This window comes from Nothoprocta perdicaria, unplaced genomic scaffold (genome assembly GCF_003342845.1).
Source record: "Nothoprocta perdicaria isolate Ctin4 unplaced genomic scaffold, notPer1 scaffold_6, whole genome shotgun sequence".
Lineage (NCBI taxonomy): Eukaryota > Metazoa > Chordata > Aves > Tinamiformes > Tinamidae > Nothoprocta > Nothoprocta perdicaria.
In genome coordinates, this window is record NW_020455865.1 from 7,342,000 (window position 1) to 7,362,035 (window position 20,036).

At 40.4% G+C, this 20,036-nt stretch overlaps 1 protein-coding gene across 1 annotated transcript in view; it reads right to left on the reverse strand.

The window, feature by feature from the left end:
• The window catches only part of PAPPA (pappalysin 1), a 180,274-nt gene extending 164,325 nt beyond the window's left edge, over window positions 1-15,949 (reverse strand). The window contains exon 1 of the mRNA XM_026049405.1: window positions 15,553-15,949. Coding sequence (XP_025905190.1) covers window positions 15,553-15,949 — 397 coding nt within the window. The remainder of the gene's footprint in view (window positions 1-15,552) is intronic.
• Between the last annotated feature and the right edge of the window lie 4,087 nt (window positions 15,950-20,036).

Below are 20,036 nucleotides of genomic sequence, written 5' to 3' on the forward strand. Positions count from 1 at the left end.
AGTCACCCCAAGCTTATTCTCTGCTTCTTCACTTGCTTGTTTTTAATGGATGTTGCCTGCATTAACTTCATATTCCTGACATTGTCAATGTCCAGCTTCTGGCAGGAGACCTTACATTTGCTCCCTGAAGATCATATTCTGGAGGCAAATTCTTGGCCTTGCTGAAATCAACAGCAAAATTCTATTGTCTTCAATGAGAAGAGATTTTGATCTTGCCCTTTAGACAAACACAGTAGTCTTGGCAGTGAAAGGGGAAAGCAGAGCCACTGCTGAGGAAAACCTTCAGGGTAATGGTGAGAATGCCTTCTAAATAAGATTAGCAGCATCATATGAGACTCTGGGCCAGACAGCTTAACCAAACTGATACCCAGGAGTCCCATCAAAGATCTAGAAATGTTATGTTGATTATAAATATCCTACCAGTGTCAGGAAGAATCCRAAGAAACAGTGAAAAAAATAAAGGATTTGAAGTCAGTATCCTAGTGCTACCTGCACTTTACTGCTTGGATTCAACTACATTTTGCAGTAGTGGCTGAAAAGTCCCCAAGTGACTTACAAGCACTCAGATACAATATGGTGAGCACTGAATTATTTCCTCTTTGAAGAAGAATKTGTCACTTAGAAAAACACTGAATAATGATTTAATATGATTTAAAACTTGTTGGTGAAGGACATTCCATCACTACACTTTGGAAGTTTTTTTTCTAATGAGGGATTACTCTCATGTCTAAAAAAAAACCACGTCTCCTTTCTGTTCTGAAGTTACTTAGCTTCCATGTGTATTCACTGGATTTACTCATATCCTCTTCTATCAGATTTCTACCTTTCAATTATCAGATTAATGTTCCCCAAACATGTACTTAAAGATCATGACAGTCAAGTCACCTCTTAATCTTCTTGAACTGATTTCTTTAAAACTTGTTATAAATCCCATAATTATTCTTTTTTCTTTTCTTCTCTAAATCCTTGCTTGTATGACATGATTTTTAAATGGTGAAAATGAGAACGGGACAAAGTACTTCAGCAGGATTCACCTCAGTGTCAATACAAGGGTAACATAACCTCCCCACCACTGATACTTCCTTGTTTACATAGCCAAGGATGACTCTAAACCTTTGGCCAGAGCATCACATTAGCAGTTCACATTTATCTATCCTAACAGAGGGTCACTCCTCCACATTCAGCTTCCAGGTGAAAGACCTTCCCCCACCACCCATCCTTTAAGCATGACCCACCTCCTGTCTTTCTATATGTATGACTTCACACTTGGCTTTACTCTAATGCATACTGTTTGCATGTTCTCAATTTATGAAAACACCCAAATGAGAGTCCTGTTTTGGTCATTGTTTACCACTCCCTGAACTCTGCAACATCTGCAAATTTTATCAGCACTGATTTTATGTTTTCTTTCAGGTTGTTGACAGATAATATTAACTAGTAAAGAGCCAAGATTGCATTGTGCTGAATAAGAGGGAATGTGGCCAGAGTCACACTGTTCAAGCAACATCTCTGTTTTTCAGCATGGGAAAATAAATACCTGTGATACAAATGAATACGAGCTTCCACAAGTCAAGAGAAAAAGATAGGAGAAAGAGATAAAAAGGAGATTGGCAAGATCTGCCTCCTGCTCTCTCTTAGGTATTCCATAACCCATGTTATCTCTCTGTAGCAGCACAGCACTGCAGGAATCTAACACAACTCTGGCAAAGGGGACTTTTTGCCTACACATATCTTTTTTTACTGGTGTAACAGAGGGGCATTTGCCATTTACAGCACCATACCCAATCAGAGCACTGCGCTGGCACTGCTGTTATTACCTTATGCTAACACACAGTAGCTCTCTGAGGGCTGCTAAGAGCCATTATCCCATCTTTACAGATGGAAGGGACAKGGAAGGCATTGAAGGCACCTACAAGCAGCTGCAAAGCACCCTCAAGCAACCTGTGCACCTCCCACCACTCTGCCACATTAGTTTAATTAGTAAAGAAAGCAGCCTGTCKTACTCTCACAAAGCAGTTTCATTATTGCCCAAACACTCTTTTTCTCTCAAAAGCATCTAATTCATTGCTGAGAGCAATTTATTACTCTGTTCTCCTCCTGAAACCACCAGCAAAAAGCAACCTATACCTTCTGCAACTGCCTGTATTCTCTCTGTCAGCCACTCTCTTTTTTTTTCCCCCTTTTTCTTACAAAATGTCTATTGTAATGCTCTTCTAATAACTTTCTCATGAAACTGGGTGCCTCTTCAAGCCTGCTCTGTCACCAGGGTTTGACAAGTATTAGAGCAACCTCACAAGGCGGCCTGTGAGCTTGTTAGTGCAAAGGACACCATGTGTTGAACACATTGACAGCTCTCAATAAATAACATCCCTGCCGAACAGCTGGTTGTATGGCTYGGGTTTGCGAGAATGTTGTCCACATTGCCTACTTACGTTCATCCTCCTCAATAATGCACTGAAGTTCCTGTGCATGGGGGGAGGAAATACATCACTTCCAGAGACACCAAAGGACACACACACAAAAAAAATCTGAAAACAAGTTTAGATCCTGACTCTTAAGTTTATGGCCCATTTCAGACATACAGTTGTGCAACTGCGTGCTGATTTCTTGATACAGGCAGAAGAGATGGTCACACTGAGGAAGGAAGGTGAAAGATGTGRGATGGTGGGAAGAAGGATCCTCGCCTTTCCACTCTCTCTCATTAGAAACATAGCCCCCCATTTCACTTACTGCTTTTTTAAGGGTGAGAGCACAGAAACTGTTAGACGAACCGTTGCCAAACTACAGTTTTGCCCTCTCAATGTGACAAAAAAAAAAAAAAAAAGCACAGTCAGGGACATAAAGGTCCTTGTTTTTCTGCTGTGCAGTCAATGCTTGAAGCAGAGGGAATGTGGTTCAGTGCTTAGCTTCTTGCAGCTCCTAGGAGGTGTCTAGTCTCCACAAGTGCCCTGGTCACCCTTCTCTGCTGAGATCCCTGCCCCACAGAAGCCAGGTCAGAGAAGAAACCCAGACCCCGGCAGTAGCATGTTGCCTCTGCAAGATCCATCTGCTGTTGCTTCCCACATCCCTCTCTGGCCTGCTCCACAGAGCCTGCAGGTGTTTGGATACAGCTGTCTCCCAGGAAAACTGGTGGTATGCTGATGCTTAAAAAACAAATAAAGAAAAAACCATAGTATATGGTGTACAGCTGAAGACCAGCCCAGTCTGGGCATTACCTCTAGTGAGACACAGAATGTAAACAGCCCATTTGATTAAACCATCTCTAGCAAGAGGACTTTAGGGAATTCCAATCTTCCCTAGCTCAAACACATGTAGAAAATACATTGGTACTTGGCAACTCATTAATCCAGAGCTCTTCAAAGGGCAAGAATGATGTGCTCAAGAAAGCTCACCAGTATAAATAAGACCAATTACATTTTCCTTCTTCCCATCCTTTTTTTTTTTTTTTTTAATCTATTCAAGGGCACAGAGATGGTGCAACAACTGATAAACTTTGCCCATGCTGAAATACAGAATTCTGAGTTCTGAAATATCACTCCTGTCTTCCCCTTGTTGSGGTGGAGAGATCACACTCAAACAGTCCCCCAGATAAGGCTATAAATTACATGCCAGAAAATATTTGTACAATAAAAGAAACCCCTTTTTCAAAAAGAAGCAACAGGTAAGACTATTTTAAACCATCACATTTGAAGGCACAGAGATTCTATTTGCACTAGAAACATTTTGCAGTACGTCTAATGTTTCAAAACCAGAGCTTTCACATCTATTGAACTGGAGAGAACACTTCTACTCCAAATGTCTAAAATGTCTACCTTGAGGATTGCTTCTCTTGCCAGATGTTCATATATTTTCACCCAGATCTCAAAGAACAAAATCAGCACTTTTCCAAATCCAGACTGGGATGTCATTTCAGCAGCTCTAACGCTGAAGTCACATCAACTCATTACAACTATTCACGGTGCCATGTACATTAATAACTCGCTTTCACAGTGTTCTTCCTTATGATATCACAAAAATTAGCAACTGCTCTACCCTAGGAATATGCAGCGGGAATGTTTCCTGAAATATGCCATCTAGAATTGCCATCCAGGGCATGCTGCCTGTCAGACATCATGGAAACAAATAGTTCCAATTCCTGCTTGAGATCACCAATATGCAGTATTTTAAGGCACAATCCAGAAGAAAAGAAAATRGACTTTTGCCTGCGCTCTCCCTGCATCAGAAGAGGTGCTACCTGGGGCAAGCTAAAATATTCCATGTTTTCGGGCAGAGAGCACCATTAGCATGCCTGTCTGCTCCTAGCTCCAGAGTTCATGGTGACTGCAGAGCCCAGAGCTATTTGCTTGCTTGGTTCCTGCTCACTCCTGCATCCTTGCACTGGCACATCTGTGAAAGAAAGGTGCAAGACCAGACACATCAGCCTTTTGCTCAAACAGGAGTTTCATGAAGCAGGAACATCATCCTTTGAGTTATTTCAGTCCTTTTACATTTTTATAGCCTTTGCACAACTCAAAAGCAATAAATAGTTTGTCAGGAGTCTGGATCTAGATTTTTTTTTTTTTTTTTAAGAAGAAAGAAAATCAGTGGACTTCTGAGAAGGACATTCTGCAGGTTCATTTGAGTTAGTCTCCTTGCTTGTGTTCCTGAATAGAGTCCAGGCTGATCATTATTTTAAAATGAAGTGACTCTAGAACTTGACCCGCTCTTTTTTCTATGTTTGCCATGACAGAGAGAAAAGAAGAAAAAAAGACATCATCAGAGAAATTCCTATAAGCAGATGTGTAGTAGGAAACATCCAGCAACCCTTCTAGGTCCAGCCCACAGACCGGCCCTGATTGTATGGTTGATTTTCATTAATTGACTTTTTTTCCTCTGAACTTCCTCAGAAGTCTTTTTTTTTTTTTTTTTAAATAAACAGATGAGGGGATATTATTCCTGGACGTAGGACAGTAGAGGAGGAGGTAAATAATGAGTTTAGGCCAACAAGACCAGAGAAGAGAGTTTAAAAGTGTTTGTTGCTTGAAACACAAAGAGTTCACTTTGAAAATGGTATACAGACTAATTTTACAAGCTACAAGAAATACAAKAGGTGTATGTAAAAAATGCTCTGAGAAGTGAAAACAACCCCACATTGTCCAAACTTTTCCCACCATAACGTTACACACCCAAACTAAACCACCTACAGCAGCAGCAGAGGTTGCAGATTGTTCTCCATGGCATCCACTTGTCAGCTTGTTCATTTTCCCCATTGTCTGCACTCAAATTCTCCTACATGTTCACTGGTCTGGAGCAGCCTCCCCTCACTTCCTGTCCAAAGGAGTTACTCTAGATTTACACTGGTGAGCTCGACAACAGAATCTGGCTTGTACTGCTTACCCTTCCCTCTGCCAAGTACATGTTTCAAAATCCTGTGCGTAATACATTTAGTTAACATTTGCTTTCTSTCCCAGTGCTCTTTTTCCTCCCTGAACATCTCCATTCATGAGCTCCAGCACAGGAGGCTTTCAATTCTTGCTGAGTTTACACTGGAAATGATTTTCATTAAATTATCACTGTTGAAAGATGCAGTTTTGACCTTGGAGAGAAGGCTGCTCTGTTCTTCCACCAGACAGATGCAAGGTRAAACTGCAGTAATGCAAGCTTCAGAGTTCAATGCTAACACCTCAATCTTTTCAAGCACAGATGCTGCGGACCTCAGAACAAAATACAACTTGTGCAGATCATAGGATGCAGAGCTTCCCTGTTGATGCTATCAACAGAAACAGCAGTTGTTTAACTGTGAGCACATGTACCGGATGATGATCCCTCCCCAAAACAGTCAGCTGTTATTTGGGCTCTAACATGTGGTGTGCAAAGCCCCTCTGCAACCACTCACCTGATCCACATCTATGTGGTGAACGAATTGTTTTGCCCTTAATTAACACCCTAAGCTATCTGCGGCCAGATTTTCAGCACATCAAGATGCTTAGCAGTTACAATATACATGTTTTACAAGCTGTTTTTGCAAGGGAATACATTAATTARTGGTAATATTAATTACCAAAACCATCAAAATATTCAAATATAAATAACAGTCTGAATTGAGAGTCCCGAGTAAGATTTGCTTTTCTCTCCCATATACAAGACCATATACTTTCTATTTTCAGAAATAAAATAATTTGTAATTTTTCAAACATAATGAGCATGCTTGGGTCAAAGGTGTTAAATTCAAGACCATTTCGAAATAGCTCATGTCTCAAATGCCAACAGGTCTCCTTCTGTCACTTGTCCTCTATGTTGCTAGGGCATGAGACCAGGTAGAAGAGTCCATAATCACACTACGAGCTCAGCACCATGCACTGTAGTAACCCATTAAAGAACCATGAACAGCTACAAGAAAAATATTACAGGATTGAGAGTACATTGTCTTCAAATGGAGGACAATCCAGGCTGAGGAGTACCCATGATCACCACTATATAGAGTTTAACAAGAGGCCAAGTCTGTGGACTGCTGCCACTTCTGTCACCGACATGCTGCCACATCTCTGACATCGGATTATCTCCTCTATTTCCCATTTTAGAGGACAATGATCTTCYATACCTTAGAAACTCATGATCGCCATTTGAAAGTTTCTTTGAGATAATGCTCAGGGCCGCAAAGCACAATCTTACTGCAATAATAAAAACACTAGAATACGTTAGAACAGAAGCAAAATAACCAACATTCAACACTAAGACAAACCAGTAATAGTGAATAGCCTTTCCTTTCCATCTCGTCCYCTTTCTGTCTTAAATAAAACAAAAAAAAAAAATCAATAAGAATTCTTTCCTCAATCCAATGCACTGATATTTGTGAATATGTTTCCAAAACAACAAAGAATAGGCAATGAAGAAAACGAGGAAAAAAAGGAGCCTGCAGCTTATGCATGGTGTCTGGTGCAGGCCTCTTCTCCCAATTCCATGACAGCAGAAAACTCCCAGGAATCAGATGAGAGAGGGTCAGAGATGGGTCAGAGCAGAGAAATCCATGTGGGAAAGTGATTTAAAGCAAATAATGAGACAATAAATTAGATAAGGAAAAGAAAGAAAAAACACAGCAGAAATGAGGAAGGAGAAGAGATAAAAGGTCCCTAAATATCACTCAAAAGGAAGACTCAAGGAAAACCTACAGACCCTAGGTCTTAATCAGCAAGGAACAGAGTGGGTTTCTTCTCTAACACCAATTATTTTGCTTCCATGAGCTGGTATCATATGTCTTAGAACCTTTTTCACCAGGCCAGTTCCAGATATTTTGTGGTTTCAGTTCACCCCCACTGCCCTATCAGTGAGAACAACTGCACACTCCTTGTTTGTGTACCACTCAGATGGTTATTAAACAGAACAATATCAATAATTCCTGGAAAATATGCATAAGCATATGCTTGAGAAAGCGCACAAACACACAGACTTCTTATCTGCTGCTCCTGTAGTATTTTGCACAAAGGTTGGCTGAAGGTCTAGGTCTTAGCTGCCAACCCAGGGGTTACCCTTCATCTGTGAGGTGGGGATGCTACCCTCCTGTGCTGGAAGAGGAACAGAACTTCAGAGAGCTCATGGTTATCAATGGAACAAYGCTTGCTTGCTAGGGAGGAAGGAAACAGACTAATTCTCCCTAGCTGAAGACAGGAAAGAAGGGGGAATCAAGAACACTAAGAATACAATAGTGATAAGAGAGTGTGGAGGGACTGGATAGAAAAGTTGCACACTTAGACCACTTATCAAAACAGAAAAATGGAGATCATCTTTTGAATAAGTATTCATTTTAATCCTGAAAAAAAAAAAAAAAAAGTCTGAAAGAGACACAAGCCAAAGATTGGATTTGGATTATAGTGAAAACATCTAAAATAAACATATCCCCTTCCCCAGGCCAATTTCTCTGACATTAAGGCTTCATATTTTTTCTCTTCTTGCTTGACTTCAATATCCAAAGCAAGACAGAACAGCAAAATAATGGATGTTAGTGCAAAGACCATGGAAGAATATGAGCTGCACATGATGGATTCAAAATTCTCCTAAATCAGAGCTTAAGTCTACCAAAGTAAATGGCATTTTCCCATGATCTTGAATAGGTTTAAGATCATATACATGTTACTTCTGTAATTCTAACACCATGAATCCATCCTCCTTCTCACCAAGGGAAAATCTGACTCATATTTATGTTTGTTCACATTTTTGCTATGATACATACTGTACCTACACTTAGGTGCTGGCAAACTTATGTATGCGAAGCAGTTCTTGACTAATCAAATTGTTCTTTATGACTGCTATGAATAAACAGATCAGAATGCAAAGTTCCGGGCTAGATTTTGATTCCCTTTTTAACTCATCTTTTTGAATTTTGCTCTACTCCTGTTCACAGTAAGAATACTTTGACTTTATGTGGCTTTAGGGAGACCAAACTATAATAGGCACTAACATTAAATCAGAACAGTTTACAAGATCTGCCACTTTTGTCAGAATATGTAGGAAAATAAACAAGCTTCTTTCCTTCATCACAGGAGTTTAAATGCTCTATTGATCTGAGGAAAAAAAAATCAAAGATGCTTTGGAAATCTTGTGTGTATGTGCCTGTACACTCACATTATAGAAAATGAAGAGAAGATTAGGGACAAGCACAGAAAAGCAACAAAACATTTATTTTCCACAGAAAGCTGAAACAAAGAAYCACATCCACAAATCATCTAACCTAAGGCAAGGAAATGACTTTTCTGATGCACTTTCATAAGATTTAAAGACGTACCTCTGTAACAAGTGAATATATTCAGTCATACTATGATGACATCTAGGAACTGGTACACAGACTAAGATCAGAAAAGAATGGGAAACGTTTGACCAAGTATGTTTTCTAGGAAAAAAATAAATTAATCAAAACAGACTATCTGTGGAAAAGGATCAGTCTGGGCACATATTCTAACTAAAATTTCAATATACGTTTCACAATCGTCAAAATGCCTGATTTAAAAAATACGTATATATATAAATAAAAAGCTTAAAAGAAGATATTTTTCTCATAGTTAACAATTTTCTAAAGCAATACCTTGCATTTTGAGGTTCTTAAGAACTGTTAGTCTGTCCCTCTCCCCTCCTGTCCTATATTATAGCAATGACTTTTAGACTCAGCTAAAGATCTGTGGCCTGCGCTATATCAGAACATACAATGTGAATATTCTGTGAATGCTTGGACTAATTATATAATATTATATCCGTCTCACTGAAAAGGGCTGAATCTGGCAACCCAGGGGGTCCCTTCTATGTCTTTGCTCCTATAATTTCTATCAAAGACAAGAAATGAGGACCTGAACAAACAAAGGCTAAAACTGGAGGCAAAACTATTATATGAGACCATTTCAGCTGACTTCAGTCACTAAAGGGTTTTTTTTTTTTTTTCCAATATATCTTTTTGGAAAAAAAAAAGTCATTACAGTTTGGCTTTTTATTCTGGGACAGGCCAGTGTGAACAACCAAAATCAAAGGCAAAAGTGCTCAGCAAATGGTCTTGAAAGCACCTAAATACCAGGTCCTGCAGCATTTGTACTGTACAGCTCCTCAGAAAGAGGTCTCAGAATGAACCTTGGTTGCATCAAGCCTTGGGAGCTTGGCATCTTTGTCCTTGCTATGCTGCAGCAGGACCCCTTCTAARGCATTTCACAACCAAATTGCTGTTCTCACGTGATTTGGCCCTTTGGTCCCATCCTGCATTTTAAATAGGTTGGATCCTAGTGACCAGGGCACTTCCTTGTATTCTGAAGACTYGATTTCAATCCTTCATCTAAGGTATTCAAGCTCACATGTCCATCTAACCTAAACATAGTGCTAAACACTAAATGCTATTCTGRGTAGAAATATTTCTGACTCCATTTGTTGTGTCCCTGAGGACAAAAAAATCTTATTATCAGTGAGATGAGAGAAGAAAAGAAAGGAGAAACACAACTAATGGGCCCTGCTGTTCACATCTGCTGGTGGGTTCTGGTCCTCGTTGTTCAGTGTTCCTGGCAGAGAATTTCTGCCATTCTCAGCAAAGGCAAACGAGCCTAAGAAGCCATGATGTGGGAAAAACATGATCAAATTCCTGTGCCCCGCTTTTARAAGAGAAAGCAACTTGTCCTGTTATTAATGAGAAATATCAGTCACCTACCTTCATGAAGTGGTTTGGGGTCAGGGTCTCAACCACTGAGATGCTGAGTGAGACCTTAGGGACTGAGGATTAAAGCAAATCCCTCACTTAAGACTGTGACCAGCACCCGGCGTCGCGCACAGCAGGTGCTGGCAGCAGCTATTGCTCTCCAGCTAGCAGCATTGGGTCCCCTCCGCTGTGTGCAGCACTCCACAGGCCAAGCAGGGCCCTCTCCGGAGAGAAGCTTTCTTGGAGCTGGATCTGCCTCTCGGCAAATCCACAGGGTAACAAGGGCTCCACAGGCTTCTCCTCAAGCCCACTGCTTAGGCTTTCCCTCTCTGCTTCTCCAGACTTTTTCCCTGAATCCCTGTGGAGAGCCCCATTCCAGGTCTCTCTGCAAACATAGTCCCCTAAGCCTGCTTTCTGCTTCCTGCAAGCTTTTCTAACTGAAACATGGGCTAGCTTGAAATAAATCAGGCCTAAATGAAACTTGGAGAGGCCAACTCAGCTTGTGAAAAATCACAGTGCCTGCAGAATAGCCATATGTTATTTAGGAATCTAAATTTACCATCCCTCACACATAAAAAGTCTAACTTCCTTCTTTTTTATTACCACTTTATTGATTAGAGCAGCCCACATGTAAGTGCTTTAAAGAAAAAAAAAAGTTATCCTCACTGTGTTGTTCTGACTCTAGTCTCTAGCTTTTTAAAGGAACAAGGCAGATTGAAACTGARAGCCTCAAGAGAAGAAAAATTCTTTTCCTCACTCTAGTTTTCAAATCCTGTCCCAGCTCCTGCAGGATGAGGAAACTGAGACATCCAAATATGAACGTTCAGTAAGAAATGGGCTGTGTCCTATCTGCACAGCGGCCTATTTGTCATGACTTATCCAGATTCATAGYCATCAAATGCCTAATCATCTGAACCCTTCTGCAGGGAAAATCACACTGGATTGCTCCTGTGCTCTCCTATAATCTTTAGGAGCAGCGTATCAGTGTCTAGGCACCCTGAAAGACCATCAGCATAGGTGTTTGAACTTCTATTGCTTGCCGTGTCGTTGCTGCCACGAAGAGAAGCAGGGCACTGCACCACCCACAGCTGTCCAACAGTTATTCTCCTCTCTGCATCATGCCCATCACTCCAGTATCTGGGCATATGTGAGCCCCCTAATTAAATGACAGAACTAGAAACTGCTACATTTGACTCAGATGTTCTCTCATCTTTCATTTTCTTAAAGATCAATCCCCAAACTTCAGTTAAAAGATAACAAGCTACCAAAGAAGAGAAACTACCACATTATCTACCCAGTTATTATTTTAATGCTAATAAATATTGATGTAAAATCTATATTGAAGAGTTACTCAAGTTCCTAGGATACCTGCCAAGAGTCTCAGCTCCCTGGGACAGGACCCAGCTCACTGATTCTGCTTGAACTGTATTAATTCAGTAACAGATTCAAAACCTATAGGAGGAAATTAAATGAACACCAAAACTAAATGCAAGTTCTCAAATCCCGCAAACAGACCTCTGTAGTGTCATTTACATTATCTTCATAATTGCCCAATTATTGGGTTCCTGACACAGACATTTCTCAGTCCGTTWTATACACGGTCTGTGTCTTTAAGTGAGCTCCACTCTGCTGATTTTGGCATTTCTTCCCTTTCGGATTCTGATGCAATTTTACTTTCAGCGAGGACCGAAGCTGGGAAAACATAGGCACTCCCTTACATATGAAGCTTTATTAAGTTGGGATCGTGCTCTCTGTTGGCAGACAGGGGAATAGAGAGACAGAGGAGAATGAATCAGGGAGGGAAAAAAACAAAACAAAACAAAACACAAATAACTTTCACTCTTCAGAGGAGGCATGCCTTCTTGCTCTGGCTCCYGCTGCCGATCATTCATCACACTCTTCTCAGCTAGTAAAGAGTCAACATCTCATTTCTCTGAAAACATGATCTATCCCATTCCTGAGCTTTTAGAAGAAAACACACTGACAGGGACTCTAGAGGATCCTTTTTCTTAGGCTGGAATTGCATTTCCACAGTAGAACTGAAATATCTTTGATTACAACAGAAGCAAGGTCAATGGTGCTTTGAAGTGTCTTATTTTGCATGGCATGTGTATTATCTAACTCCACTACAGTCTGGACTTTAACCCTTTTCTTCACAGCTAGAGAAGCATTTGAAGACTCTATCCTGGAAAGCGTGCAAACTTGCATGATTAATACCACGTGTACATGTGTGTATGTGCAAGAGGGATGTACTGTGCTGTGTGGTAGGTAGTGTTTGTCCAAGAACTGTGTGGCCCAGGGAGTGACCCAAGAACACGCCGCTTGAGAACTGCCCGCACAGTGCGAGTCACACCACGGGAGCTGCAGAAATTAAGCACAGCTCAGCTCCGAAAATGCTTCTGAGCTTTTGCGTAACACAGATCAATGGGTCAGACTTCTTGTTTCCCAACAGCTTTCCCTGACAAATGCCAGAACAGATATCAGTGAAGTCAAGCAGCGCAGCAACAACATCAGTGCCAAGCAGTGTGAAAATTGGCAAAACCTGGCACCAAAGACTGCCTGTCATTAGAGACAGGGCATGGCCCAGTGCAGTGACGAACCCGCTTAACAGCGCTGTAAAATTAGCCATTTATGAAAACAAATTGAATATTGCAGCAAAGSGTGACGTAAGGAAAGTTGGCTCCAGAAAGAAACAGAAACTCCCGTAGCCTAGAATAGCAGAAGAGTTCCTTTGAAACAAGGCTCAAACATAGAAGCTCGTAACTACACAGATTCTACATGAGGTCTTTAAAAGACAGACAGTCTTCCTTTACAGGCAATGCTTTTGGCTCCTATATCACTCACAACTACTACTTAAATGACCTGAGATGAGCCTCAAGGAGAGACTGAAAGAAGCAGCCAGGAGAGGTAGAGGGGAGGAGGTAAAAAGTAGATGAAGATACAGAAAGGACCCCCAAATGAGGTGTTTTCCAGTCAATCCAGACCCATACAAACACACAATTTCCCTCCTCCCATCTGGGATGGAAGTTGGGAATAAACTCGCTTCTCACACCATCAGCAAATTTGCCCCTGTCCCTGCCCTGCATTTTAGCAACCAGAAGAGCCTTTGATTTCAGTGGGGTCCCACAGACGCAGCTCCAATGGCAGAACAGGGCTTCTCAGTCTGTCACAGCCCAAACAGTGAAAATGAGAAAGCCAAGTATTTTGGCAGCCAGAACCCTTGATTTCCTCATTGAGGGGAGTGTAATCTCTCCCTAAGCTTGCTGCAGGTCTGGGAGGCTGTAGTGTGTGGAGGATACTCCAAGTAAGTTCCTCTTGGATCTCTTCCAGGTGTTTACACACAGAGCCAAACCTGGCTGCTCTTCAAGAGTGTGTGTATGTGGCGGGGAGGGAGAAGTTTAAAAATAAAATAAAATCAAAGAGTCCTCCAGAGCTGAGCAACAAGGTTTATGGTGCTAACTGGGGCATTTATTTTCATTTTTAACAGTGGAATGTTATTTCCCTGCCTAAAATGGGTCAAGTGTTTTATAGAAGCAACAACTCAACCTCCCCCATCCAATTAAAGCATTTTACTACAAATGATCTTTGTGTATGTGTGTCCAGATTAGCTATTGTGTGAGTAACAGGTATTTGTACAAGAGACAGACACAGTGTCTGAGGTGCTGGATTAAACATATATAAAAAAATTAATTGACCAACTGTGCTGACCAAATGATGAGATCTATGCAAGCTCAAACTCTACCTTTCCTAACTTTAAGCAGAAGCAGTTTGAGATCCAGTACTTGAGTTCAGACTGGGAAACAGAAGAGTGGAGCATGAGAAAGGGAGGGGAAATAACGCAAGTAATACTCTGCCTCTTCTATGAAATCACTCATCTATCTGTCCTCCTATAGGCAAAAGGAAGACCAATGCAGACCCTGCATCTCCTACCCACCCTGACAGCCACACACACCACATCTGCCTCTATAGAAGCCAGCAGAGTAGATAGGATTGGAGAAAGTTAAGGGAACATATTGCTAAGTTCATCTTAGTTTTTGTTTTCCTTAGGACAAAGAAACTTTCTTGAGGGACAACAGTCCTGTAGGTCAAGGATGGGGTGGTCAGGATTAAGAAAATAAAGGACAGGGATGTGGCAGGGGAAAGAAGGAAGAGCAGCACTTGAGGCTCCTCGGGTGATGGTACCACCATGACAAGTATCTGGTGCATTCTTGTAGGAAGTGACTTCAGTTAAAGGGAAAGGGGAAATCCTCCCTGTCTCTTTAAGGCATCCTAGGACATGGAAACTTTGTACTTTCAGGGAATCTCCTTGCCAAAAGAACTGTAAAACATCTCTTCCTCCTCCCCCCCATCCGTTTCTCATTTTGATTTGTTTTCCTTTTTTAAAGGGCATTTCCATTTTCTATGACTTCCTTCAGAGCAAAGATGGATGTGGCGTCATTTGTAAGTGTTTGTAGCCCTCCACAAAGTATCCAATTTCATGACAACTTCACTGCACTTTATCACTACAGCAAGGAGAGGGAAGGAGGTGGCGGCAGGGAGGGGGAGAGGGAGAGAACACAGGGGAGAAAGGAGGACCCAAATTCACGATGGGCTCRTAGAATTTAAATAAGAAAAGTRCAATATTCTTCATTATTTCTCAGCTCAGACAGCTTAGCCTGGTAGAGCTATTTGACTGTACAATCATTTGTGCTACACTTGCCATTTCTAAGAGGGGACAAAAATACTCAACACATCCTCTAGCTGCAGTCTAGTCCCAGCCCTAACTGAGTGTCAAGGGGTTGGGAACTTTCTAAACTCATTTGATTCATTTGAGGTTTCACAATAGCCAAAAGTTCCTTTATAGCTTTTTGGAAACCACACACTAACATAGTATCTAAAAAAGGTAACAATGAAATACATTAAAGAGCTAATAAAATGAAGGAAATCATATAGGGACCTTACACAAGTATTTCTTTGCAGACACACATTAGACAGATTTCTTTACATAAGTCAGACATGCACACAAGCTACTTTTAAATGCTGTACTTACAGTTTTCCAATCTGAGGAGTATTTTACAACCTACCATTAAGAACTCCCTTTCTCACTTGCATCTTACTCCATGCAAACAGAAATACAGAAACTACTTAGGATACTGCCATTTCCCTATGCAAAACTTTATATAACTTTTTCTTTGAGCATACACTTTCGGACAGCTTGCCAAGCTCTGCTATTTCACCATATATACACATAATAAATGCAGTCGCATGTGTTTACACATGCAGCTATGCATTCACGCATGCTGCACCATACACACATGTATTTACRTATACATGAACATATACTATACACATGCACGCCTACAGCAGGCTGCTCTGCCCGCACCCGAGACGTTACAGGGATGCTACGGCTACAGGCACAGCGAAGTACCTACCTGCAATGACAGCCGGAGATCTCTGTCCTCCCTCAGCTTTCAGCCACACTTGCAAAGTGAAGGCATCTCTGGGCAGCTCAATATCTGCTTTCAGCCGCAGCTGATCACCTTGTCCAGTGAAATAGAGCGCCTTGCTTGGGGTAAGGGACTCCTCTTCGTGCTCTGCCTCCCGCTGTTGCCTCCTGCGGGGGACATGCCCAGGCTCCCGAGCAGCTGTGGAGCGCCTTCCTCGGGCTAACCTGGTGGCACAGGTGCCCGGGGCAGCGGAGCGGAGCTGGCGGGTGTGCCTGGTGTCCCTTCTTGCCCTGCGGGAGCGCTCGTCCATCCCACATTCGGGTCCACTGGCTAGGGCTGTACAGAGAAGCGCAAGAGGCAGCAGCAAACTCCAGAGCTGCATTTCCAATCTTCCCCCCCCTTCTCCCCTGCAAATCCTCCCGATCTGCCAGCTTTGGGCTCCTCCTTGCCTTGACTTTCTTCTCTTGTTCACCCTTCTTGGTATTTGCTCTTTTTATAACCCTTCTCAGTTGCTTTTTCTTTTCTTTTTTTTTTTCCTTTTTTTTTCTTTCTTTTTCCTGCTTATAGATTTTTTTTTCTCTTAAAAAAAATAAAATAAAGCAAAACTCCTTCTTGGTTGAAATGTATTTCTCTGTTCTTCCTCCTCTATCTGTCTTCTTCTCCTTTATTCCTCCACAGCTGGAATTCCTCTCTCTTCTTTTCTCTGCTGGATTTTCTTCCCTTTATTTTTTTTCTTCTTAAAAAAAAACACACACAAAACAAAACAAAAAAACAAAACACCCCCCCAGCTCTCTCCAAGACTCAGACCCACTGATTTCCCTCCCCCCAAAAGATGCTCTAATCTATTTATTTTTTTGGCCTCCTTTATAACATAAGCCACAACCCCCTTCTTCCCCCCAACCTCCCCCCCTCCCTTCTTCTCCACAAAATGAAAGAAAAGAGAAAAAGCCCCTCAGAAGATGAGTAAACAAGAATATGCTAATCTACTCTAGGGTGCTCCACCTTCCCAATTGAATGATTCCCATTAAAACTGCAGGGATCATGACTAATCAATCAGCTTGAAGGAGCAGATAGCTCCAGAGGTTCAAACACTTTTGCTGTTTTCTTTTTCCCCCTTCTTTCCTTCTCTTTCTTTTTTCTCCTTCCACTTTCCCCCCGTATTTATTTATTAAAAAAGAAAAAAGACAATTAGCACGAATGGATCACTGTGATAAAAATCCTGCACCCCTTTTTGCAATTTCCCCAGCTTTCCTTCTCAGTCCAGTCCAAAATACACATTCCTATTTTTTTTCTTGGCAAAAGAGAAAGCTATTTCTCCTCTCAGACTCCCCGTTGCACTTTGCTGGTAAACCTTATGTTCCTCTGCAGCACATAAAGAGTCTGGAAACTTGAGTCTCAGATTTTTTTTAATTGCTTTCTTTCTTTCTTTTTCTCCTTTTCACGCTCTCTCTCTTTTGCCAATTCTTTCTTTTCCTTTTATTATTTTTTTAAAGTTATGCAATCAGCCAGGCTCCCCCTTTTGTGGTCCTCCTCAGTGCAGTTGTGTGCAGCTAATCCAAATGTTGTTGCATCAAAGGTTCCCATCAAATCATCAGGAGCTAAAAGGAGAGAATCTTCTTGAAGAGCATTTGCCTTCCAGAAGCTGTAGCAAAAGAGCAGGATTTTGCTTCGGAATGCTTCCAAAGTCTCCTGCTTCTTTTTCAAATTATAATTAAATTTAAATTTATTTTTTAATAATAATAATAAAAGGATTCTTAATTTTACTGGTGGGTTGAGTCAAAAAATTCTCAATATTGTTAATTTTTCGGTCTGAGGAATTCAGCTCTCCTAGTTTCCTTAGCTTAGTTGTAGCCACAGGTAAGATTCTGGCCGCTTGCTGGTTTGTAGATCTCTGTTTCTGAGCTGGGACGTTTCTTTTTTTCCTCCTTTTTATTTTTTTTTTCACTCTTGAAAGATCTCAAAAGCTCCCCCTGATGGCAACAAAAAGGATTTTTCTAAGTACTTAATAAATGGAAATGACTTAGCTATAGCACTGGCTGAATCTACTGCAGGCTATTCCATTCACAAGAAGTCCAGCAGAACCAAGCTGAATCACACCCAATTCATTCACAAACCCAGTAACTCATATTACTCTCTTCTCATACTTAGCAGTCTCATATTGTACTTTCCTACAAACTTTTACCAGCAGTCACTGAAAAGAGAGTTCTCCCAGGTTTATAATTTTATTACCTCTGGAGATTACCCTATTAATATAATGAGCTTGTTACAGCTACTGAAACTTAAAAAAATGCTTGAAAAAAAATCAATGAAAGTGATTTTTCAACCAGGAAAAAATTCTTCATATTTAAAAGGTGTCTGAGTGATTTTTTTTTTTACCTCTTAATTAGCAATCATTCAATCGTGAATTTATTTGCAGAGTTGTTGGATATATCCATGATATGCCACAGAAATCAATAAGAATTACAGCTCATAAGCCCCTCTTTAATCACACAAATCTCTCCTCCATAATAGTTCTACTTGCAAAAAAAAAAAAATAATAATTACAACATGCTGGTGACATATATAAAAGTTTTAATGCAAGATCTCAAAATGATGAAGCTTCTCAGTAATTATGAAGAAACTGTTAGCAAGCAAACTACACCATGGTCTGAATTCACATAAGCGTCCTGACAAATGCAAAGATGCTTACATGTATGTGCTTGCTCTGCAGGAATAATTTAAGAGAAAACTGCATATGCACTTTACTAGTACAATACCAGTACAACGCACTTTACTAGTACAATATAACACCTAGAGGACAACCTTAATCAAACGTAAATTCAAAAATTTAAAATGAACCTGCTCAACTTCAAATAACATAAAAAACTAATCCAAGGGTTTTTTTGATGCCTGAGATAGCACTTTATCCACTTGAAAAATCAGTCTCCTAAAATCCATGGGAATTTTGCCCATGTGGAGTCTGGAAGAGGAAGCTGTTTTKACTTAAATAGTGCAGTTTCCTATTTTTCTAGTGGAAAAACCTAATTCTGTGAAATCAAAATATTTTTCGGAACATTATGATATAGCTGATATCATCAGTAAGAATCATTGAAACATTTCAATTTGATGGGACTGTAGCATTTTCTCTTGAACCTATTTGACCTTTTATCTCTTACAATATCAACARTAAAGACAATGAATCTCTGTGACCAAAATGCAACACTTCAATATGTTGGTTTGCAACTTCAGTAACAAATTCTGTGGAACTCTTGCTACAAAGAAGAGATCCATATCTCAGCTTTCTGTTCAGACTGTAGACATAAGAAAATAAGAAATTTACTTCTGGAGCACAAATTGCATGTTCTATCATGTTATTGGTAAGACACAGCAAAAAGAAATTGTGCCACAGAAACTCTTCAGTCCTGAGTGATAATGAACCAAGAACAGAGGAAAGATGTGATTTAAAAAAAAAAAAAAAATGAGTAAAGATGAGATTCCTTCAGTGTGTGGGTCAGATCTTACTTCCCTGACAACAGATGAAATTCTACCCTGCACAGATGGACATTTATTCTCTGCTTAAGCCAGTAGTTAAGTGATGTACGGGCTTTCTGGCAAGGGGTTTTCTACCCAAGGAGAATAATCCTCCTGTTGAACTCAAGTGGAGTAATCTCCCAAGTAAAGGGAGCAGGATATTGTCCTGCATCTAGAGATATTTTTGCAAGGAAAAAAAAAACCCTAGATACATATTTAGAGACGAGAATTAAAATAGCTATATATGATATTATGCCAAAAAACAGTATTGAGCTACATGTTGCATGCAGTCATTATAAGCAGAAATACTCAGCAGGAATCTTAGCTGAAGCTGCCAATAACTCCCAAGTTCAAGACTGGAGCTGACTGAATAAAATCATGACAAATAATGGTTTTGTCAAATTTTGACTTGTTTTTTTATTTGCAAGTCTACAAAGCCTCTCAAATATATTTGAAATTATATGCCCACTCCTTTCTTATATTCAGTATTTCTCTAAGGATAATTAGCACAGAATTTATTGTAAATGTACACATTKTCACATTTGTTCTGTGTTAATTAGGTGAGGAAGACACACAGCATTATTTTTTGTTGCCTGCAGATTCAAGTTTAATCACTCATGATACAGCAATATTACTAACTTTACATAYGATGGTAGATTCCACAGTTTGCTTTTTTCTTTATCAAAAACATAACATTGTATCTTTGAATTACTCAAGTGAAGGTCGATTAAAACCAATGTTTCTTGAAAGTTAAACTAAAAAGTCTGCCAATTACAGCTGAACTGAGGCCCTACTATTCGGAGTAAGTATTTGTACATATTTGTCCTCACTGTGCAACTCCATTAATCACAGCAGAGACTTGTACGATTTTTACCCCTCAACAATATTCCAGTCAAGTCTATCTGAACTTGGCCTGAGTTGAAGATCACTGAACACACATTCTAACAGCTAGTATGTTC